General features: G+C 37.5%; 1 protein-coding gene across 18 annotated transcripts in view; it reads left to right on the plus strand.

The window, feature by feature from the left end:
- The window catches only part of LOC148848014 (DNA topoisomerase 4 subunit B (DUF810)), a 123,760-nt gene that overhangs the window by 84,422 nt on the left and 14,413 nt on the right, over positions 1-24,925 (plus strand). For 7 of the 18 annotated variants that reach the window (XM_088952498.1, XM_088952501.1, XM_088952502.1 and 4 more), the window contains 6 exons: positions 8,149-8,321; positions 17,658-17,742; positions 20,219-20,353; positions 23,963-24,069; positions 24,195-24,272; positions 24,349-24,444. In XM_088952498.1, the coding sequence (XP_088808624.1) occupies positions 8,149-8,321; positions 17,658-17,742; positions 20,219-20,353; positions 23,963-24,069; positions 24,195-24,272; positions 24,349-24,444 (674 nt within the window). Of the gene's footprint in view, positions 1-8,148; positions 8,322-17,657; positions 17,743-20,218; positions 20,354-20,443; positions 20,610-21,551; positions 21,634-23,054; positions 23,100-23,962; positions 24,070-24,194; positions 24,273-24,348; positions 24,445-24,925 lie in introns of those variants that run through there. The other 11 variants (XR_016101428.1, XR_016101429.1, XR_016101426.1 and 8 more) reach the window with 11 other exon arrangements.

Here is a 24,925-nt window from a genome sequence, read left to right on the forward strand (position 1 = left end):
GTTACATATTCTATGTTAGGAAAGAAGAATAATCAAATTCCTACAAATCAGCCCTACAATCAAGGTAAATCATATCTCCCTAGTATTTACTTCCTATTTTAATTATATAGTCTGTAACATCATACCTCCCTAGTATTTACTTCCTATTTTAATTATACAGTCTGTAACACTCCCCCTCAAGCTGGAACATAGATATTAATCATGCCCAAGTTGTTACAAAGATAATCAACCCTAACCCCATTAAGAGCCTTCGTGAAGATATCTCCCAGTTGTTCTATTTTCACATAACCTGTGGAAATCAAACCTTGCTGAATCTTTTCACGAACGAAATGGCAATCAATCTCGATATGCTTAGTTCGTTCATGAAAAACAGGATTAGATGCAATGTGAAGAGCAGCTTGGTTATCACACCACAACTTGGTTGGTATTGAAGTTTTAAGACCTACTTCAGTCAGAAGCTGATATATCCACATTATTTCACACACAGACTTGGCCATAGCTCTATATTCCAATTATGCACTCGAACGTGAGACAACATTCTGCTTCTTGCTTTTCCATGAAACTAGATTCCCTCCAACAAATACACAATAACCTGAAGTAGACCTTCGATCTTCCTTGGATCCTGCCCAGTCAGCATCTAAAAAACATTCAATTCTAGTATGACCATGATTGCCATACAAAATTCCTTGCCCAGGTGCTCCTTTTTAGTAGCACAAAATTTGTTCTATAGCTGTCTAGTGATTAACTGTTGGAGAGGACATGTACCGACTCACCACACTAACTGAATACGCAATATCTGGACGAGTTACAGTAAGATAATTCAACTTTTCAACCAATCTTCTATATCTCTCAGGATCTTCAAATAATTCACCGTCTTTTGTGAGCTGCAAGTTAGGAACCATTGGAGTGCTACATGGCTTAGCTCCCAACTTTCCCGTCTCAGACAACAAGTCAAGTACGTATTTCCTTTGAGATAAGAATATTCCCTTCTTGCTTCTTGTTACCTCAACACCCAAGAAGTATTTCAACATTCCCAAATCTTTGGTATGAAACTGAGTGTGGAGAAAGGATTTAAGGGATGAAATCCCTGTAGTATCACTCCTTGTAATGACAATATCATCCACATACACAACTAACAAAATGATGCTGGCAGCAGATTGCTTGAAGAAAATAGAATGATCAGACTTACTTTTCTTCATACCGAAATTCTCGACTGCTTGACTAAACTTTCCAAACCAGGCGCGAGGAATTTGCTTCAACCCATACAGAGACTTATGAAGATAGCAAACTTTCCCATATTCCCCCTGAGCAACAAAGCCAGGCGGTTGCTCCATATAAACTTCCTCTTGAAGATCCCCATGAAGAAAATCATTCTTGATGTCTAACTGATGAAGGGGCCAATTATAAGTAGCTGCCATAGAAATAAACAACCTGACAGAAGTAAGTTTAGCAACAGGAGAAAAGTATCAGAATAATCCACTCCATAAGTCTGTGCATATCCTTTAGCAACAAGACAGGCTTTCAATCGGGCAATGGACCCATTAGGATTGACTTTAACTGTAAACACCCATTTACACCCAATAGCCTTCTTATTTGCAAGTAAATTTACCAAGGTCCAAGTACCATTGTCCTCTAAAGCATTCATCTCCTCAATCATAGCATTACGCCATCCAGGGTGAGAAAGGGCTTCTTTAACAGTCTTAGGAACAAAGATAAAATCAAGAGATGCAATAAAAGAACAAGAAGAGGATGACAAATGATTATAAGACACAAATGAAGATACTGGATAAGTACACATGCACTTACCTTTACGAAGAGCAATAGGAAGATCATTATTAGAGATTGGTTCTGATGACGAAGGAACATGATTAGTTGAGATTGGATCTGCCGACGAAGGAGCTGGTGCAGGACATGGATCTAGAGGGGTTGGTCGTCGAGAATAAACTTGTACTGTAGGTGGCTTAGGCCTGGCAGGAGCAGATTCAATAGGATATGAAACAGATGATGTGACAGTATAGATTAACAAATCATCATCCTCCCCCTGACTTGAATGAGGAGTAGATGGAAAGAAAGGTGTATCTTGTAGGAAATTAACATCACCTGACACAAGATATCTGTGAAGAGTAGGACAATAACATCTATACCCTTTTTGAACACGAGAATACCCAAGAAAAACACACTTCAAAGATTTTGGATCTAGTTTGGTAACCTGAGGACAAACATCCCGAACAAAGCATGTACACCCAAATACCCTAGGCTCAATAGGAAACAATGTTTTATTTGGAAACATAACATGATAAGGAGTCTTACCCTGAAGGACAGATGAAGACATACGGTTAATCAAAAAACATGCTGTGGAAACTACATCAGCCTAGAAAGGTTTAAGAACCTTCATTTGAAATAACAAAGCTCTTGCAGTTTCAAGAAGGTGTCTATTTTTCCGTTCAGCAACCCCATTTTGAGATGGTGTATATACACAAGAAGTTTGATGAAGAATGCCATGCTGAAGCATGTAAGTTTGAAAGGATTTTGACAAGTACTCCTTAGCATTATCACTTCTCAATATTTGTACAGAAACATTAAATCGAGTTTTAACTTCAGCACAGAAAGCAGAAAAATGAGAAAACACCTCAAAACGGTTTTTCATTAAATATAACCATGTCATATGAGAGTAATCATCAACAAAAGTAACAAAATACTTAAACCTAGTTTTGGACTCAACTGGACACGAACCCCAAACATCTGAATGGACTAATTCAAAAGGAGCACTAGTTTGTTTATTGACTCTAGGACTCGAACTAATACGATGGTGTTTAGCAAACTGACAAGACTCACAATTTAATGACGACAAACTTTGAAATTGAGGACAAATTTGCTTTAACACATGGAGAGAGGGGTGGCCCAACCGACAATGTGCTTCAAAAGGGGTTACAACTCCAGAACAGGCTATGGATCTTGGAACTTGTGTATCAAGGATGTAGAGACCTCCAGACTCATGTCCCTTACCAATAATCTTCTTCGTCGTAAGATCCTGAAATAAACAATAATCAAGAAAAAATGAGACACAACAATTAAGGGTACGAGTGAGTTTGCTAACAGAAATTAAATTAAATGATAACTGAGGTAAACTAAGAACAAATGACAAAGGAAGTGATGGTGTTGGACTAATTGTGCCAGACCCAATAACACAAGATGTTGACCCATCTACTAAAGTAATAGGAGAGGTAGATTTATGTGACTGAAAGGTAGAAAACAGACTTGAATTACCTATCATATGATCTGTAGCTCCAGAATCAATGACCCATTTTGAAGAGGAGGAAACAAGACATGTATTGGGTTTACCTAACTCGATGGCAGTAACAGGAGTAGATTGAGGTTTCAATGATTATTGGTACTGAGCAAATTTGGCATATTCATTTGCAAATATCATAACAGACTTCTCAGAAGTATCTGGGGTGGATGCAATATGGGCTACTGAGTTTTCTTATTCTGCAACTTCTTGCAATCCCGCTTCATATTGTCCTGGCTTATGACAGTAATGACACACTATCTCTCCTGACTCCTGTCCACAAGTATTAGTATTCCTGTCATAGTTACTTGACCTGTCATAATTGTTGGATCCTCTACCACTACCACTCCTATATTGTTGTCTCCCTGATTCAGATGTATTATTGCGGCTGACGAGGGCACTACTAGGCTGAACAGGTGGAGAACTTTTTGTACGAAGGACCTTACTGAAAGCATCTTGTAGAGAAGAGATCTCTGAACTGGAAAGAATCTGAGATTTAGCAGTCTCAAATTTAGAAGGTAGGCCAGCTAAAAAACTCATAACCGCCATCTTTTCTCGCTGAGCTTGTTGAACAGTCACATCACTACTAAACGGAAGCAACATATTAAGTTCTTCATATGTTTTCTTGAAATCCATGAAATAGCTTGTAAGAGATCTATCGCCTTTGTCCGCCCTGTAAAAAGCTTTGCACACATCATAAATGTGGGAAATATTCCCCTTTCCGGAGTACAAGAACTCTAGATAGTTCATTAATTCCTTAACAAATCCAAAGTGAGTGACTAAACCAACCACCTTACTTTCAATGGAGTTGTGTATCTACAAGAACAAACGAGCATCCTCCCTCAACCAAGACTTTCTCGAGTCACCATTAGGAGGGTCATCAGTCAAATGGTTATCCATAGCAATACTCAGCAAATATAGTTGAACAGTTTTACTCCAATCCAGATAATTAGAGCCATTAAGCTTATGCTCAGTTATTTTTGACATCACTGGAACAACATCCAACATAACTACTGATTTCTTGTTTGCCATAATCTCAAAATTCAAATAAACAGAATATTTTGAACACCGAAAATCAACGGAGCACACCTGTTGAAAACACTGGAATGGATATGCACTTAACAAAGCACAAATATGTGCTATACAGGACGAGGCGAGCCAAAAGATGACTGAAAAAATTTCCGGCGACAGACGCGCCTCCACGTGCCGGTGCGTGTGATTGTGGCAGAATCTTCAGGTGGTGCGTGAGACACACGCATAGGGCTGCTGACTGCCGGACTTTGCAGAGACTAGATGCTCTGACTGCTCAAAGGAGGTGACCTGAAACACCCAAAAATTTTCCTCTACCTACTGTTTATTTAGAAAAAAAAAAAAAAACGAAAGGGCAGGCAGAGACTAGATGCTCTGATACCATGTAAAACAAGAGTAAACAGAGGAAGAAGAAGAATTTGTTATATTATTCATCAATCTCGTATGTATATATACAAGTTTCAAATTCTATGTTAGGAAAGAAGACTAATCAAACTGAACTTTGATGGCAGCTCTCTTGGGAATCCTGGACCTTTTGGAATAGGGGGTGCGTTTAGAGATGCAGAAGGAAAAATCCTAACTATGTATTCTGGTCCAATAGGTTTGGAGGACTCGCTTAGAGCTGAAGTGTTGGCTCTCCTCCAGGGGTTCAGATGGGCCAAGCAATTGGGCTTTCAACAGTTAGAAGGGGAGGGAGATTAAAAATTAGTAGTAGGTTGGCTGCAATCAAATAATTTGGGAACGTGGTCCCTAAGACAACCTGTAAGGGAATTATTGCGCCTCACAAGGGAGCTGGGTGCACAAGTTTATTGGTCTAGGAGGTCAGAAAATGCTTTAGCTGACAACCTAGCAAAACAAGGGGTGAATCGGGAGGTTTTGTTTTGGGCAGTGTTGTAAGTTATTTTTTGTTCAGGGGTCACCTTTCACTTTAGAAGGTGACAGTTGTTCTTCTGGTTTTATCTAATGAAAGTTACCGTTTCCTATATAAAAAAAAGAGTTACATAGTAATCCCTGTAAGCGCCAGATTTAGCTAAACTGTCAGCTTCAGAGTTTAGCTGCCTTGGAACCCAGTCCATGTGAGCATTCAAGGAAGGGAGGATGTCTCTCGCTTCAGCCAAGTAGAGAGCTAAGGCTCAAGGCCCACTGTCAGGATTAGTGAGCCAATTAGTGGTGTTGGCTGATTCTCCTTTAATGGTAAGATTTAATAAACCCAGGTCTCTTGCAGTCCTGATGCCGGTTTAATGCTGCCATGATTTCAGCCTTTGTTGAGGAAACTATCTCAATTGGCCTACTAAAATCCCAACTGATAGTACCATCTCTTCTTTGAATTACGCCTCCAATAGCTGCTGCACCTGGGTTTCCGAAAGCACTCCCATCAAAGTACAAAGTTGTCTTCCCTTCCTCAGAAAATCTGAAACTGCAGGAATTGTTGAGGTGTATGTGACTCGAGTGAAGAAAATTTATGGCATTTCTTTGGAGGTCAGCAAATGTGACACCTCTGAAATAATTTGAGTTGGAAGTCCACAGGAAGCATCTGTAACAGATTAGACAAATAAGCTCCTCACAGTTTTTTGTTCTGTTGGTAAACACCCGATTATTTCTCTCTTCCCAAATGCTCCAAAATATAGCATGTGCAGCAGATTGCCATAAAGTTTTCCCTCCTTTGCTTAAATCTCTTCCTGACCATTGTCCTAAGCATTCAACCACATGTTCTGGGAAAACCCAACTGTATTCTAATAATGTTAGGAAAACGTTCCAAAATTTTCTAGATTCCTCAAAGTGAATTGGGATGTGGTTGGCAGATTCCCCGGCTTTAAGACAGAAACAACAGACATGAGGGGATAGATAAGACCTTCCATGGTTCTTTTTCTGAAGGAGATCATAAGTGTTGATTTTCTTTAAGCTGGCCTGCCACACACACACAAAAAAAAAAGGACCTTGGAAGGGATATGGGCACACCAAATTCTCTTGTAGGGGTACCGTATTGATCAGTGGTTTGTTCTTCCCTAACAAAAGCCTTGAAGCAAGATTTGGTTGAAAACTTACCAGATGGGTGAAGGGTCCACACATGAAGGTCAGGGAAATTTTGGGAGAGGTATACCTCTCTCAGGGTGTGCAAGAAGTTAGTGATTTCACTAAGTTCCAGGTCCCTTAGTGGTCTCCTAAGAGTTAGGTTCCAATTGAGGGAAGGAGTTGGCCAAGGTTGAGTTACCCCACCAAAGATCAATCCAGAACTTAATTCTATCACCCTTGCCCACCTTATATCTAATAAAAGAGATGAAAAAAGTGTAAGTCGAGGTTATACCTTTCCAAGTGAAGCTTATACTCGATTCAAGTGAAGCTTGCTATCCCAACTGTTGGTGTGTTTCCCGTATTTGCTAGTGATTACGGCAGTCCATATTGCACGTGGTTCTAAGGGGAATCACCACAACCTTTTACTGAGAAGAGCTGTGTTTCTTTCTTTCAAGTGGCCTACTCTCAACCCACCACCCACCTTTGGTTTGCAGACCTGAGACCACCTCACAAGGTGAGAGCCCCTTTCCCCACCTTCCCAAATGAAATTTCTCTGAAGTTTTTCTAACTGAATATCTATCTTGTTGGCAAGCAGAAAATAGAAAGGTAGTAGGTTGGTAGGTTTGCCAGAGAGGCTCTAATGAGAGTGTCTCCCCCCTTTGGACAGGTAGTTCCTTTTCCATGAGGCTAGCTTCTTCTCACATTTTTCTAGTAGTGGTTCCCAAAAACTTTGATTTCTCGGATTCCCTCCAAGTGGCATCCCTAGATAGGAGAAAGGGAGATTCTCTGCTTTGCATTCCAAGATCTGTGAAAGTATTCAAGGAATGTGTGCCAACTAAATTTAGGCCAACGATACTGCTCTTAGAGAAGTTGACTTGCAGTCTAGAAATTCATTCAAAGTAGGTGATGACCCTTTTCAGATTTGAAACAATTTCTTCATCAGCCTCTAGGAAAAGGATAGTGTCGTCTGTGAACTGGAGATGTGAAAGACTATCAACTAAAGTTTGCCAAACAAGATATTGTGAAAGACTAAAACCTTCTAATAAAAATGGTGTTTTGACATTATGAGCTAATAATTCCAAAGCTTGTGACATGTACCTGACTATCAACTAAAGTTTGCCTTATGACAATAGTGAGATTATGAAACATCTCTATATCATGCACATAGAAAGTTGATCAAGGACACCTACTGTACTTCTCAAGTCACTTCTAATAATAGCAGAGGAGATATGCCTTAACTCTTCTAAGGTTCAGACAATCATGATTGACAGAAATTAATGTCCATTTTTTCCAGGAGCTTAGAAATTAGAAATACACCTTGAAGCCATTCTTCTGATATCAAGCAATATATTCCCCACTTTGGATTACCTTTGAAATCATCATCAACCTTGAAGATATGACTGCTGATATTGGGTTTCTTCCAGCTGAGTTAGATTTTTTTTTTAGCACAAACAAGTTTAAGCAGAAAGAATGGATGGAATAGGATTAGTAAATTACATTTTATATAGACAGACATGACAACATGATATTGTTTCAGTAACATTGCTGCATGCTTAGTGGTGTGATTGAAGGGGAAAACGTTCCTTTTGTTTTTTAATCAGAAAAGTCACAGATTTCCTCCTCACATACTTGTAGTTGATCTTTGTGTTTTGAATTGTTTCTTACATCTGTTTCTGCACTGATTTAATCTTTGATTGTTATGCAAAAGAAAGAATAGTTTATGGAAAAATGTTCTTTACCAACTTATAAGAATCTGTGTTTTCCTGTTTCATTCATCCTGTAGTCTGAAATAATGATTATGTTGTTTTAAACTGCAGTTGACAAGAACCACTTGTTTCCTGCTGTTCCTGCTTTGACACGTTATAAGGAGACTATGGTACCCATAATCAAGAAAAAGTTGATCCAGAGTAAATTTGTGGAAGAGGAAGTACTGGAAAAGTTGAATGAGTTGACAATACCTAAACTATGTGTTAGATTAAACACTCTTCAAGTAAGTGCCACTTAACCATTCAAACTCATAGTCTGTTTAGTATTCTGGTGGCAGGTATTTGCCAACATAAGAAATAAAAGAGGAATTGCATTCTTCTCTACATTAGAATTAGATGCTAGTAACTTGAGGAAAGCCATTGCTTTGATTCTTCATTATTAGTTATTTATATTAGTTTAATATCAACTCAACTTAGCCTTAATTCAAACTATTTAGGGTTGGTATACAAATCCTGTCCTGCCATTTTGCATTCAACTTAGAGACCCATGTGTTCTGATCCCCATGCTAAGCTTTCCCTTCCCTTGACTTGGCTAATGCATCTGCCTGTGCATTTGTAGATCTTGGAATCCATCTGAATGAGCTATTCAGATGGTTTTTCTGTACTTGTCTGATCATGGATCTATATCTCCAAGGAGTTTCCTCACCTCTAGTCCAGCTTAGTATGACTTTGCAATCATCTTGGTGTTCAAGGAGTTGTTGAATCCGATTGGCCCTGAATATCTGAGCAATATATTGCCAAGATGGTCTCTAACTAATCCACCAATATCTGCTGCACCTGGATTCCCAAGAGTACAGCCATCAAAGTTTAGTTTTAATTTCCCTTCTCCAGTAACCTCCCATTCCACCTGCCTAGTGGGAGATCTCCACTGAAACTCTGCTATTGTTTGCCAGCCCCTTATCATATCATCAGTGGATACCATAGTTGTCAAGGCAACACCTAGGTGATAAGGCATTCTTGGAGCCGCCTCGCCCAAATGCCTACATATTTATATGCAAGACACCAAGTAATATTTTTATATTTTTATTTTTATGTTATTAATAGTAGTAAAATAGATATTATTAGACTAAATTATTCTTATTATGGGTTTATAGTGTTAGTATTATTATTCTTATACTAATTTCTTTTTATTATTTTCTTATTTGTTTGGGTTCAATTGATACACAGATCAATTAATTAAACACTTAAAAGACTTTAAAACCTGAATTAATAAGTATGAAATAGCTTGAAGATTTTATCCAATTGACACACAAGAACAATCAATAGTACTTCTTCCTAGGACCAAAACAAGGGCTCAGCCCTTATGTTCTGTATGTTATCATTCCTTTCTTATTTTTTTCTCATAAATATGTTGGTTTTCTATCATTTGATATGGGGTTTATACTTATTTCATGAGGATTATGATAATTATTAGGTAAAGATTACTGCATGTTACTATGAAACCTAGGGAACTATCCTAGGATATATATATTAAAAAGCTCATTGCCTAGGTGACACCTAGGTGCCCGCCTAAGCGAGTAGGTGACAGGGTGCTCTCCTATTGCCTAGCTTTGCCATGGTGCCTTGAAAACTATGGTGGATACACCTTTGAATTCTTCACAATCCAGGCTATCAATGAAGGTATTGATGTCTTTTTCTATATACTCAACATCCTTGCATTTCTTTCTTCCCAAATTCCCCACAAGGCATTGATGTATCCTTAGGTCATTCCTTACCATTTTAGCTTTTCATTTACTTTAAGTCTTTGGCTTGCTTTGAGCCTTTTACTTGCACCTAGTTGTTACCTACAGTTGTAGTCATCGGTTCCCTATTGCACATGACCAAACATCTCAGTACAGTGGCAGTAACAAAAGACCTGTAAAAAACTAAAATAGGCCCATGGCCCATAAACTAAATATGAAACATAATAAAGAAAAAAACAACCATTAATTCCACTTTTATTACTTTCATTCTAGTCTCCCCCTCAAACTAGCACTAGCTAGCTTGCCTGAAGAGAAATAATATAATAATTGTTAACAAAAAAAGACCTATAACAAAGACTTAGACTCTTGCTTTCCCTCTAAAAATTGTATTCTCTAACAAATTTAATCAAATATGCGCAACACACAAAGGATTGTGGTGCTAGAAACAGTTGAACAAGTTACAAAATAGAAACATGCATTATCAGTTGTCTTCAACTGAAATAAATCAATTTATAACCAAAGAACCACTCTCCCTGCCTTATAATTGTCAAATCTATTGTTCCTTCAACCTTTAATTGGAGCATAGTTTCAAGACTTTTCTTTTGAGACCAATCAACCTTCAATTAGTTCTCCAAAAAATCATCTAAAACTAGGCAAGTCATCATCACCGTCCAAGTCTTGTCCCAACTATATGGGGTCAGCTACATGAATCCTGTTTTGTCATTCTGTTTGTTTAATGCCATATCCATTTTTGAATTATGGGCACTTAAATCACTTCTTACTACAACCCATGTCCTTTTTGGTCTACCCTAGCCCTTCCAGCCCTTTCTACTTCCAATAGATCACTTCTTCTTACAAGTGATGTTGGTGGTCTTCTATGGACGTGACCAAACCATCTTAGTGTACTTTTTCTCATTTTTATCACCTATTGGAGCTGCTCCAAAACTAAATCAATTCAAAAATGAATAATATCTCCACCAATTATGAACCAATAGACCAAGAAGAGGTGGGTGCTTGCTCCCTTCCTCAAAAAAAAAGTCTCTTTATCACTTCCTACCTTTGACAATTCCCATCTAGAGAAAAACCTCTAGTGACCAAGGTTTAAAATGTTGATGTTAGTGGAAGTGTTGGCCATCCAAATATAAGAAACATGTTGGAAATATCGTATGGAAATATTGTAGACATTATCATCATCATCCAAGCCTTATGGGGTCAGCAACATGAATCCCATTTCACCATTCTGTTCCGTTTAATGCCATATCCATTATTAACTTATGGGCACTTAAATAATTTCTAAGTACTTCGACCCTTGTCCTTTTTGGTCTACCCTAGCTCTTCTAGCTCCTTCAACTTGCAACAGATCAATTCTTCTTGCTGTGATACTATCTACTCCAATAATTTAGAAATAGTTGAAAAACAGTCCTAGAAGTATGGGACTATGCAAGAAAACCAGAAAAACTAACAAGAGAAGATTAGAGAAGATTAGAGAAGGAGAGAGAGAGAGAGAGCTGTGGCAAGGAGAGTTAGAGGATGAGGAGTTCGAACTAAATCCTCCCTCTAACACTCTAATACTCTTTTATTAAGTTAATCTTTGAGTAATTACAAGAGAGGTCCTTAGTTGGACAAGAAATTACAAAAAAGGAACATAGAAGAGTATGGGCCCAGAATAAGGCCCATTACAGAGAAGAACATAAAGCTAATATAAAGTAACAGCCTATGGGCCATTCGGCCCATCTTCTCTACACTCACCCTCAAGCTGAGCATAGATGTTAATCATGCTTAGCTTGCTAGTGTCATGCTGAAGCCTTGCCTTGGGAAGACCTTTGGTGAGGAAATCTGCCAATTGTCCTTCAGAGGTAATGAATGGAAGACACACTTCACCTGAAGAGACTCTTTCTCAAATAAAGTGTTTATCAACCTCAATATGTTTAGTTCTATCATGTTGTACGGGGTTGTGGGCAATGTTGATGGCAGCCTAATTATCACAGTACAACATCATTGGCTTGTCATAATCAATCCCGAGTTCTTCCATCAATGACCTTAGCCACAACAGTTCAGAGACTCCTTGTGCCATGTCCCTGTATTCTGCTTCTGTCGAGGATCGGGCCACAACTGATTGTTTCTTGCTCCTCCAAGAGACAACATTACCAGCCACCAGACTGCAATACCCTGAAGTGGATCTTCTGTCATCAATATTTCCAGCCCAGTTAGCATTAGTATAGGCTTCGAGTTTCAGATGTCCATGCTTGGTAAACAAAATCCCTTTTCCCGGAGAGCCTTTCAAATAGCACAGAACTCGTTTTGCAGCTGCCATATGAGTATCTCTAGGTGCATGCATGTACTGGCTAATACAGCTAACAGCATATGCAATATCTGGCCGAGTCATGCACAGGTACAGAAGCTTCCCAAGAAGTCTCTGAAAAACCCCTTTGTCTTCCAACAATGTCCCATTTGAAGCAGACAATTTGTGACTCATATCAATGGGAGTTGCAGTTGGTTTAGCACCCATCTTCCCAGTTTCAGAGAGCAAGTCAAGGACATACTTCCTTTGGGAGATAAGAATCCCATTCTTGGATCTAACAACTTCTATGCCAAGGAAGTATCTCAATTCCCCCAGATCCTTAATCTCAAATTCTGTATGAAGGAAAGACTTAAGAGCATGAATTCCCGAGGCATCATTACCAGTCACAACAATGTCATCAACATTCACAAAAAGAGTATGATCTGACTGTGTCTGAGTGTAGCCAAATTTAACAAGTGCTGTTCTAAATTTCTCAAACCATGCTCTAGGAGACTATTTGAGGCCATAAAGAGATTTCTTCAATTTGCATACCTTTCCTTGCATCTCATTTCCATACATTCTTGGAGGGAGAGACATATAGACTTCCTCATGTAAGTCACCATTTAGAAATGCATTCTTTACATCCAACTGATAAAGGGGCCAATCAAAGTGAGCTGCCAGAGATAAGAGAACTCTCACAGATGTCATCTTTGCAATAGGAGCAAAGGTCTCCAAGTAATCAATTCCATACGTCTGTGTGTACCCTTTGGCAACCAGTCTGGCCTTATACCTCTCAATAGTCCCATCAGCCCGGTATTTAATGGTAAAGTTCCACTTGCAATCAACCGGATCCTTCCTTTCAAGCAAATCCACCACTTCCCAAGTATCATTTTTGTGTAGGGCATCCATCTCAGATTGCGTGGCATCTCTCCACTCTGGAATCTCAAGAGCTTCTGACACAGATCTAGGAATAGGGTTAGAAGCAATTGAAGAGAGATAGGCAAAGTATGAAGGAGAAAGTAGGTCATATGAAAGGTGTTTGGAAATGCAGTGTGTAATGCACTTCCGTTTTCCTTTCCTAACAGCAATAGGAACATCAAGATCCGGGAAAGATGGTTCCAAAGAGGTTAAAACAACACCTGTTGTCTCATCTACGATTGGAAGTGTATGAGGCTCATCTGCTATAAGAGAAACAACCTGCTCATTCCTGGACCTTTGCCTTTGATACACCTTGGGATTGTGGTTAGGACGAGGAGGTAAAGAGATAGGAGTACTAGGATAAGAAGAATGAAGTGACTGATCCTCCCTTGATTCATTTTGTGAGGATGCAGGTCTATCAAGAAACTAAACTGGGACAGGGAGAGGAAGTGCAAACACTTGAGACAAACTCTCCCCCTATTGACAATGTCCTTCCTGAGAGGACCCATAAAAAGGAGAAAGTTCATTAAAGGTAACATCCATGGAGACATATCGAGTGCTAGTCTTTGGATCAAAACAACAGTAACCCTTTTGTGTGGGGGAATAACCAAGGAAGATGCATTTGTGGGCTTTTGGTTCAAACTTATGTCTCTGGACACTTGGAATGTGAACATAACAGGTGCATCCAAACACACAGAGAGGAATCAGGAAGAGATCCTTGTTTGGATGAAGAAGACTGGACACACCGACTCCCTTAAACAGTTCAGGAAATAGATGACTTAAAGCAGAAAAAGACAAATGACCCAAACGACAATGACTCAACATGATTCGACTGACAGACTTTGACAAGGTAGATCCAAAGGCAGCATTCTTAGGATGATCAATGCATTGTCCAGGAGTGTCAAGCAGGTATGTTCCATTTGCTTCATGGCCACTCCCAATCACCTTACGAGACTCTAGGTCCTGAAAAACACAATGAGAAGGAAAAAATGTTACACACCAATTTAATGATTTGGTTAAGCTACTTACAGACAACAAATTAGTATTCAATCTAGGTACATGAAGGGTGGAGGATAGGAGTAAGGAGTCTGTAGCCTTGATAGTTCCCTTGCCAGACATAGAGGCAAGAGAGCCATCAGCTAAGGTGATTTTGTCACGACCAGGAAGCAAATCATATGAAACAAACAAAGTGGAAATATTGGTCATGTGATCAGAAGCACCTGAGTCTATGATCCAAGATATCTTAGGATTACCTGAGGTGGTTGAATGGTTAGCAAAAGCCCTTATACCTGAGTGAGCAAATGTAGTGGTGCCTAAATTTTCTGAAGGGTTGGATGATGAGGTCACTCCTTCAAGATGGCTGATCATCTTTCCAAACTTTTCATTCTCAGCCTTCATGGCTGCCAATTGTGCACAGACAAACTCAAATTTCAGCATCTGTACCCATGGTTGCATTTGCACTCCCTGTCTTCCTACCATCATTTTTCTTCTGAAATCGAGCAGGAACAAGTCCAGGATGTAATTTCCAGCACTTGTCCTTGGTGTGCTTTGGCTTCTTGCAATATTCACAGACAACCTCTTTCTTTCCAGTGCCACTGGGAGCCCCTATAACTCCTTTGGGTTTAACCCTCATATTTGCAAATGCATTAGTACCAACTCCTTGTACCTGTACCTGTCTTCTGCTTTCTTCACTACTGACTAAAGCATATGCTTGTGATAGTGAGACACTTTCCTTGGACAGATTATTTTGTTTTGTGATGTCATATTCAGGGTTTAGCCCAGTTAGGAACTCAAAAACCCTGTTCTTTTCAACTAATTTCTGGTAGGTCTCTGCATCATTGGGAGTATCTCATGTCACTGCCTCTATTAGATCAATTTCTTGCCATGGAGATTTCAAGGTGGAGAAATATGCTGCAAGGGATTTCTCCCCCTGTCTCAGATTCTTCACATCACTCCTTAGTTTAAAGGCTCTAGCTACATTCAGTTTCTGGGAGTACGTTTCTGCAACACTATCCCTGATTTCCTTAGCCGAATTCATCCAGAGATAATGCTGACTAATCTGTGGCTGCATTGAATTCATAGGCCACCCAATCACTGTGTAATTCTCTTGCACCCATCTCTCATAAGAGGGATCATCCACTGGAGGAGCTTTCTTGCTCCTAGAGATAAACCCCCACTTTCCTCTACTGCAAATATGAATTTTTACGGATTGTGACCAGGCCAAATAATTGGTTCCATCTAGTTTAACTGTAGTTACAGCCAACAAGGAATCAGTTGTAGTTCCCGAAGTATGTCCATATTCAGTAGTACTCTTGTTCTCAATTTCTGAGAAGTCCATTATGTAACAACTTCAATTAGGGTTTCGGCAAGCCACCAATAGTATACTGATTTTAAAGAACTCAGTTTGAGTTGAATCAACAACAAACACAACAACTCACAAACTCAGTTCAGGCTTGACAGCCATGAGAACCAAGTTCGGTGGCAGCACTTTCAAGAAGAAGAAGGCCTGATTCAGCCTTCAAGGAACAATCAGCCGACCTCCAAACACTAAGTATTCTTGGTTCCCAACAATATTTTCCCAAAGAGAACAAAAAAGTAGCTGAACTAAAGTAGAGACTCATACCACTGAGCCCAAACAAGGTTTGGCCACTTGGCAGTCCAATAAGATAAGAAAATAACCCAGAAATCTCTAAGTAAAAACAGTCCAGCAACAGCCAAACAGTAGAGCAGATATAGAGGAGTTTCGAGTGCTTTAATAGCTCCCCAAATCAGAAAAATAACCCAGCAACAACTCAGCAATAACTGAAGCAACTTACAGTCGTATAAATCTCTGATTTGAGCTTCAAATCAGGCCAAACAATCTATCTCTCTGATTCTTCCTGGTCATCGAACTAATCTCCAAGTGAATAGAGTCTTGGGCACCCTTCAATGACCTCCAAGAGTCAGGCAAGTGAATCTAAACTTCCAGCCCTAAAACACCCTCATGCAGTTGGCTGGACTACAACCACATGAGAGCCACGCCAGGCTCAGTCCCGCTCTGATACCAAGTTGAAAAACAGTCCTAGAAGTATGGGACTGTGCAAGAAAACCAGAAAAACTAACAAGAGAAGATTAGAGTAGGAGAGAGAGAGAGAGAGAGAGGGAGAGAGAGAGAGAGAGAGCTGCGGCAAGGAGAGTTAGAGGATGAGGAGTTCGAACTAAATCCTCCCTCTAACACTCTAATACTCTTTTATTAAGTTAATCTTTGAGTAATTACAAGAGAGGTCCTTAGTTGGACAAGAAATTACAAAAAAGGAACATAAAAGAGTATGGGCCCAGAATAAGGCCCATTACAGAGAAGAACATAAAGGTAATATAAAGTAACAGCCTATGGGCCATTCGGCCCATCTTCTCTACAGAAATAATTAATTAAAGAAGTAATTTAAATCTGGTGTTAAAAGAAGAGAATAGCAAAGATAGAAGAATAAGAGAAAGAAGGGAACAAGAGTGGAGATAAAATCAGATTGTGGGAGTCATAAGTGACCCCCAAACTCTATTATATTTTTGCTAGAAATATGTAGAAAATTGCAGTAGTCCACCTAGTAAATTGGCAGCAAAATACTGTTAAAAAAAATAAAATAGGTCCATGGCTCAATGACAACAAGTTCATAAAGTAAATAAGAAACAGTAGGAATCTGCTGAATTAAAAAATATGAAAGAAAGTAGTTTCTTGAAGAGAGAAGGAAGAGAGAAGGAGAAGAAGAGAAGAAGAGAAGTTAAAAAGAAAAGAGAGCAATAATCTGGCCGCCCCCTTCATTTATTATTTATACTAAAATAATAGAACAGTACAAAGACAACTATGCCCTTATAGGGCGGCAAAACATAAAATAGCATATATAACACTCAGAAACATAATAAAATTTGGACTCATATAACTAGTGTAGTCCCCACCTCCTATCTAACAACTAACATAAAACATCTACTCAGAAAAACAGCATAAAACTAATTAATCTTCAACAGAAACATAAGAAATTACAGGATCAAATGCTATCATCATCATCATCATCATCATCCATGCCTTATTCTAACTATATGGAGTCAGCTAAAAGGCAGAACCATTTGCTCCCTGACTGTATCTTCTATGCTATGCAAAGTAAAAAGTTTAATCTCCAGCCTCATTTCTTTCTCAATGACTGTATCTTCTATGCTATGCAAAATAAAAAAGTTGCATCTCCAGCCTCATTTCTTTCTCCATGACTGTGTCTTCTATGCACCCCATCATATTCTACAGTTTCTTTCCCTTCATGATTATTTAAGTCTCCTCCGATAAATATCCTTTCCCCAATTGTAATTTCTTGAACTAGTTTATTGAAAATTTCTCAAAATTTCCTTTAATTTTTCATTTTATCCTACTCGAGGTGCATAAACACCAGTTATTTTAATTATCTCTTATCCTAGGATGAGTTAAATTAATATAATGAGTTAGTATTGGTGTGTCCATGCGTATCTGGATGCACCAATACGGATACGAATACGATTTGCCCAATACGGGGCCTATTGGTGTGTCCATACTTTGGCATCTAATGTTGATTAGAGTCAACATAGACAATGAAAGTCTGGATTTGCTTTGTGAAACAAAACTGTGCATGTGCAATATTTTTCTTAGTTACTTTTTTTCTTATTTTTTTATTCTTATGCAGTACATTCAACACCAAGTTGGCATGTTAGAAGATGGTATCAGAAAATCCTGGATGCTTGTTAAACCTTGTCTCTACCAAAGATGGAGTAAGTTCTATCTTGTTATCTATTGTTGAGCATGTTACCTATATGCACAAATTGTAAAGGATCCAGTGGAAATCACAGAGACATTTTGATTGTGTTTGGTACCATTTCTGTTTCTACCTGAAATGTTTTGGGTTGATGGTGAGAGATATGTCACTTCAGCAAGAATGATTAGACTTCACCCCCCTGGAGCAAGAAACGTCAATTTGACGTTTTTACAAACAGAGTCCCGCACATGCATCAAGGCATGCCTATTTCAACTATAAACAGCCTAAAATAACAGTTGTACAACAATTTGTATTGATCAGCCCAAAACATTTCAGATAGAAACAGCAATGGTACCAAACACAACCTTTGTTTCTAAAATGAAGGCTGCACCTACAAACAAATAACAGAAAGATAGCTTAACTGAATTCCAAAAAAAAAAACAAATCTTTATTCAACATTTCAGATAGAAACAGCAATGGTACCAAACACAACTTTGTTTTTAAAATGCAACCTTCAACTAAATTCCAAAAAACAAATCTGTACTCATAAATTCATTAAAGAAGTTGTCCTTTTGTTTCTAACATAGTCATCTAGAAAATGATAGAAACCATCTTCCTCAAGGAATTCTGTGCTGATGTCATCTAGATGCCATAATGACATTAGCAGAACACAGGATAATGTATTCTTCTCCATTTTCTCTCATATGAAGTAGAATTCTACCCTTGATCTTCAAGAGATAGGTGAAAAATCAAGAGAGGAAAGGAGAAGAAGAAAGAAGAGAAAATTTGGGAAAAGTTGTAATTGGTGTCACAATACTTATTGCCTTCTCTTTTTAATTCTTCTGTATAATTAAGTGTAAATTACAATAATGCGCTATTTATCAAAAAAAAAATTACAATAATGTGCTTGGTCCAGTGTGGCACATTATTTCATCCAAAGGTGATCCCAAAGACTCTTAACAATACAAGTAATTCTTTCCATCAAAGTTTACTGCAGTAATTTGTATTCCTGGCTGAATACCCATGCCAATTAATACACTGGTACCACTAGAACTAGTCTGATTATGGAAAATACCACTTGTAGAAGACAAAATTAATAATACCACCGGCCACTGTACTGATTAAACTAAGAATAGAAGAGAAATTTATCACTCCCAAGTTAACACCCAATTACACTTGATTAGAACTTCTAGGGGACTCAAACGCTTCCTGGGATTTAGCCTAAAGGAATCAATATAATTGTAAAACAGCAAGAGAATGATATTGGTTTCAAAAGCAGAAATCCGTATAGTCTAGCAACATCATCCAAGCTCCACATGTGATCTATGATGACTCAGATACAGATACAAGTACAATGGATAAAGGAAAGAGGGAACAGCTCTCCATTTCCTAAAATCTCCAGACATGGAAATGGGTACCAGTATCCCATAAAATATGCTTGTATCAAGCTTTTATATCGAGTTTTTGTAGCTAAGTGTTATTTCTTACAATTTATGTCTTGACAAAGCTACATTTCTAATATGTATATAATTTTTAGCATAATTTGTTAAAATATACCATTTTACATATTTTAAAAATATTAATGCTATAGAGTACATCTAGAAGTGCCCATGCAGTATCTGGTGACTATTGTGTTTGATACTGCTACACTAGGCATGTACAGGTATCTGGGATCATAGATTGTGACTGTGTGTAGTCTAGGAAGAACATTTCTTATGTTGGGTCTGGGAGGAGATAATATACTGCTGCTTCCTTGATACTAAACCAAATCCAACTAAGTCAGTTTGTTTAGATCAGGAAATATGATTAGGGTCAAACTGTTACAGGTCCAATCCCCAACAACTTCAAGATTATATCACAACTAGAAAACTCCATACTTGATTCTTTTGTATTCTCTTCAAAACAATTGCAAAAAGGTCATATATGCACACACCTTCAAAAACATTGAAAAAAATTACTTTGTCGAATCCAATAAAGATCTATCAAACTGCAAGATTCATCTGATTCATAGTTCTGTGTTCATAATGGTACTGATGTCACCTAACACCATGATGTCAGAAAGGTATCATGTTGCTGTCTTTGTTCCTCTGTCAATTGCTCTGTTACCAGGTTGTCCTCTTAGATAATTAGATTAGTTTGTAGAAGAGAAGACAGAGAAGATGAGAGTACTGAAGGAGAGAAAGAACTTTTTGGAGAAATTGTGGAAATAAGTTACATGCCTATCCTTCATTCTTTTTATTCATAAATTAACTTATATGAAGATTATATTAATACCCCTGATACGCGCTTCTCTTCTATGCTAATTGGTAGTCCCAACTCCCAATGATTCTTAACATGATAATATTCTTGAGGATTTAAGTTGTAATGTCTTCATTATGCAATTTTGTTCTCATGATAGGGCTGTTAAGCAATAATTTCCATGTGTTTCAATATTATGTCTTGATATACCATTTGAAAGATTACTGTTCAGATAAAGTACTTGTCTTCTACAGAGAAAGAACAGCTTCCCGGGCCCCTGAAGGATGGCATAACAAGATGCTTCAAGTCAGTTGATGAGATCTTTACTGCCTTTAATAGCATCAAGAAAACTACAGTTGGTGCAATTGACAAGATCTGTGACTTCATTGGTGAGCTAGAACTCTACTCTCTGCTTGACTTTACAAATTTTTAGTCAGGATTATAGCTGATTCAAAAAATAAAAATGAAAACCAAACTAGGAGTTTCTGCCTGATTGAATGAGGAGGGATGTTAGTGGTATGGGCTGTAAGAGATCAATATTTAGAAAAAAAATCAGGGGCTTTTTCTGGAAGTAAGCATCTCAAAACTCATGTATCATAGAAAAATGGGTGATTTTTTTTGCATTTCTTCTTTAAGTATTTGTTGCTTTTGTGGCCTTGTAGCAGAATTGCCCATCTTAATAAAATTTCTTTTTATGGATTTTTCCCAATAAAGAATGGTATGCATTTCTGGATGTTTGCCTGCGTATCAAGGTATGCTGCTAGATAGATTAACATATTCATCACTTGGTTTAACACTAACAGTGTAAAGTCCACTGATTAAAAACCTGGAGGCATGAAACAAAGTATCAGGACCTTTACATGATGCTTGAGAGCTCAAAGCTTAAGCTTCATGACTTAATATTTTTCTATAAAGAATGAAACTAAAATAAGAAAAGGCATAGAAATATGCACAAGGGTTATATTTTTTATGTAGAAATAGGATTGCTATATAAATGTGTGGTAAAATAAAGAGGAAGAGAAGAAGAAATAAAGAGGGAGAGAAGAAGAAAAACTTCTGTATTGATAATGTGCTGATAAAACATGTTGAGCATACAACTTAAATAAGAAAAGATAGGAGAGACAAATTCCTAGAATCTCTCTCAATTAGGGATTGATTAAATCTTTCCCTTAATCCTAGGATATGACTTTCCTAATTTTATTCAAATCTAATCTTTCCTAAATTTATTCAAATCTGTAATCAATCAAATCAAATCTTTCTAAATTTGCAGCAAATCATATCTTTCTTAATTTGCCGCAAATTGTATCTTGCCGACAAAATGAATTAATGATCACATAAACAAGGACCATAAGAATATTTGGAGCTTTAAAGATAATTTAAAGAAACCCATCACTTATTACAAGCCCTTTGATAAAACAGCATTGAAACTAAGTTTATAGTTTATACTTGAAAGTAGTTTTAGATATGTTAAATTATAGATACATTACCCAATGTAAACATAAATAACATATCTATATACAGATAAGTTATTTTTATGATGAGAAGCCTACTTTCATTAATGTATTTCACACATGTTCTTGGAACAAGACATCTTAAGGTGTAATGTGGCTACACATTCAGATCTGAGCCTCAAATTGATCCTCAAAGCATTTCCATCAAGCCTCAAGATGTAAGTATTAACAGTGTTCAATTTAAACCTATGATGTTTTTTGTGCAATGACTTCTTGTATGCAAATAGATTGATAGATATAGATCAAGATAGAAGCTGAGTAGGACACTGCACTGAATCTTGAATGATGATCAATTTACCAACAACTAATGTGCTTTTCTTATGCCTTTACTACAATGTGGCTTGCTATTGTTAGGAACTTAGGATCTATCCAAGATGCTTGAAGTTTTTGATGTTGGAAGAATCCAAAAATAAAATATATATTTGTATGGATAAAAACTCCAATTTCAATGGTGCTAACCCGTGAAAGTATGTTTAAAATCAAAGGAGAAGGCTTAGGTCTTTTCCTTTTCTTCCCCGAAAAAAAAAAGGCAAGGGAAATAGTCTAGACTTTATGAGAACCAGGTCTAGTAGATGGTTAGAGAATGCTGGTAATCTGGTAAGAAATTGCTTCCTTGAATCCTCGAATTAGCCCCTTCTTGGCCCTCTAAATGCTTTTCTTAATGCATCCCTTGTGCTGGCTGAAGTTAAAGTTTTCAAGAATGGACTTTGAGCCACCAACACCCCCAATACCTTGACCTCATATGAGTGTTCTAGAAAGGAGGCAGCAATTAAGGAAATTACCAAGAGAAGGCATTAGAAAGTGATGCTTCAAGTATGCTAATGCTTTACTAAAACAAGATAAAAATCTTGTTGAGAATGATATGATGATGAGGGTAGTCTTGTCTCTATAACTCTAATTTGTAATGAGGGATATATAAGTCATTTGATGTGTATTTTGTTTGACTTATATTTAAGTTAATGAATTGGGGCATGTACCCAAGAAGGCATTCCTTCTATTCTCTTGGTCTTTCTCTTCTCTTCTTTTTCTCTACTGTTTGCACCTATTTAAGTTAATAACCTGTGCTTTTACAAGCTTATGCTTTGAATAGTTTATTTATGGATTGGTTGTGGTTTTAATCCATCTAGTTATGTTCCCTAAGCACAGACAAGCTACAAAGTGATGTTTGACATCCTAACTATGAAATCCAAGGTGATGCTTCATCTTCCAGTGAACAAGTTCTGGGGTAATGTTTTTGGAATTTGCAATATTAATTTTCTGCTTGGTTGGATGTTGTTGTGGAATGGGCTTGGAATTGTGAATCAACATTGGCACTGCTGATTTGAATTAGGTGCTCCATCAATTCTTGTGGTTGACGAAAACTTATCCTTGAATTTGCCATTGCCTTTTTGGAGTTCTTTAATGCTTGTGCATAAGTATTCTGTAACTCAGATTCTAATATTCCACCGGTGGCCAATTCTCTCTACTGAATTAGATAAAGGGTATTAGAATGATTTTCAGTGGTAATAATCCCACTCAAGGATCTCAAATGCTTTTTAATTTTCTTTTGAAACCTGATATTTCTGGGAAATTTCCACAGGGTGAACATATCGATAAGGAAATGCATCTCAAATATTTGAAATAGGTGGGATATCAAGCTTGCATGGAAGATTATTCCTCTGCATTTTTACTGGCTTGTTTTGACACATCAGAAGTTCCAAAATTTCTGTATGTTACCTTTATATACTGACCTGCTGGGTATCTCCTTAGGTAGACCATCACTTGTCTTCGTAGAATTTAGCTTGTCACCAATGGGAGTCAGATCTCTTTATGTATTTATCATAGGATTATTGACTCTTCTAAACAATTATGCCTCTCCTTCAAAAGGGAGTGCTAATGATGTCATTAGTGGAGCTGTTGGAGCTAATAGAAGTGATCAGCATGTGGTGACACATCGACCCAATGGCTTTGGCTTGTAGCTTGCTAGACAATACGTCAAGTTTCTAGGCTTTGGGTGACTAAAGGTGACCCACAGTTAGAAATTGTTCATACAATGGAAAGGGGTACTATGGTATTCCATGTACCATCTATATACACATATACATATTGCATATATGTTCTCTATTGGGATCACATTAGGGTTAATGGAGATATTCTATGTTCTTCTGGTGCTAAAGAAGCTAGGTTTGTAAATTCCATTTGAGAATATAGAGAAGTTCCACAGGATTTCATCTGTTTAAGTAGGCAAATCACTCGACCACATTAAGTATTAGGTTCTCTGTGTATCTGTTTTTTTACTTCATTTTTTTGTGGTTTGCTTGCTTTTCATACAATGCTCCTGCTCTTTCAATATATTCAATTTTTTAACTGTCTGAACTGAACTGAGTAAACATGTAGGGAGAGCCTCATCAGCATTATTCATTGATTTTCTATTAAATTGTAATTCCTCAAGTTATTAGAGTTTTGATGATGGAAGAGGGTGTTAACCAGTGTCCAATAATTTTCTAGGGGCAAGGGTTGTCTTTTGGGACCTGAGAGATTCATTCCTGCTTCTTTTGTATCGAGGTGATGTTGAAAGTGCTTGCTTAGATGGCATTCTCCCACAACTTGATTCTGTAAGCTAGTTATCTAGTGAAGTTAAAAATAATCTCTTTGACACTATTACACTTCATAGAGTTATCTCTTTTTTAAACTTCTCTCCTAGTGAACTCATTATAACCCTTGGATTGTGTTGATATAGATCCTTGACTACATATGTGATTTGATCATTGATATTCTCAGAGATGTGGTTATTTTAAGTGTTTGTCGAGCATCACTGGTACTGCCTGACCCTCATAATCTAGCTGATCAGTCTCAGCTTTTTCTGTGTTTAAATTTGAATATTCCTTATTCAGGAAGGCTTTGTTTGGGTGTTGTTGGATGGAGGACCTTCCCGTGCCTTTTCTGAGACAGATTTCCAATTTATGCAGGAAGACCTTGATATATTGAAGGTATGATGCTCACCAGAAAATTACCATATCATATATACCATGTTTTACAGATTTAAAACTGGTGAAGGAAATGGACTTTGAATTTCCAAAGGATGTTGAAAGGGCTATACTTTAAATCCTTATTTTATACTACCATATATGAAAAAAAACTCTACAATTATAATGAATACACATGCTTAATAAAAGAGACTCATCAAAAGATTTTAGGGTCCGTTTGGTTTCCTAGAATAGGTGCCTGGAAGTGGAATTGGAATGGCAACTATTTGTTAGGTAGGAACGGGATTCCGATTCCCATTCTTGGGGGAATGGCCATTCCAGAGACTGTCAAGAAGAACTTATGATAAAACCCCCCTAATATTAATAAAATGATAAAATATTATTAAATTTTAAGATAATAATAATAAATAATACTAATATATTATTAATAAAATAATAAAATATTACTAAATGAATAATTACAAACAAAGATATTAACTATTAA

This window comes from Nelumbo lutea, chromosome 6, assembly GCF_056320005.1.
Source record: "Nelumbo lutea isolate HS-2025 chromosome 6, American lotus-T2T, whole genome shotgun sequence".
In the NCBI taxonomy this organism is placed as follows: Eukaryota; Viridiplantae; Streptophyta; class Magnoliopsida; order Proteales; family Nelumbonaceae; genus Nelumbo; species Nelumbo lutea.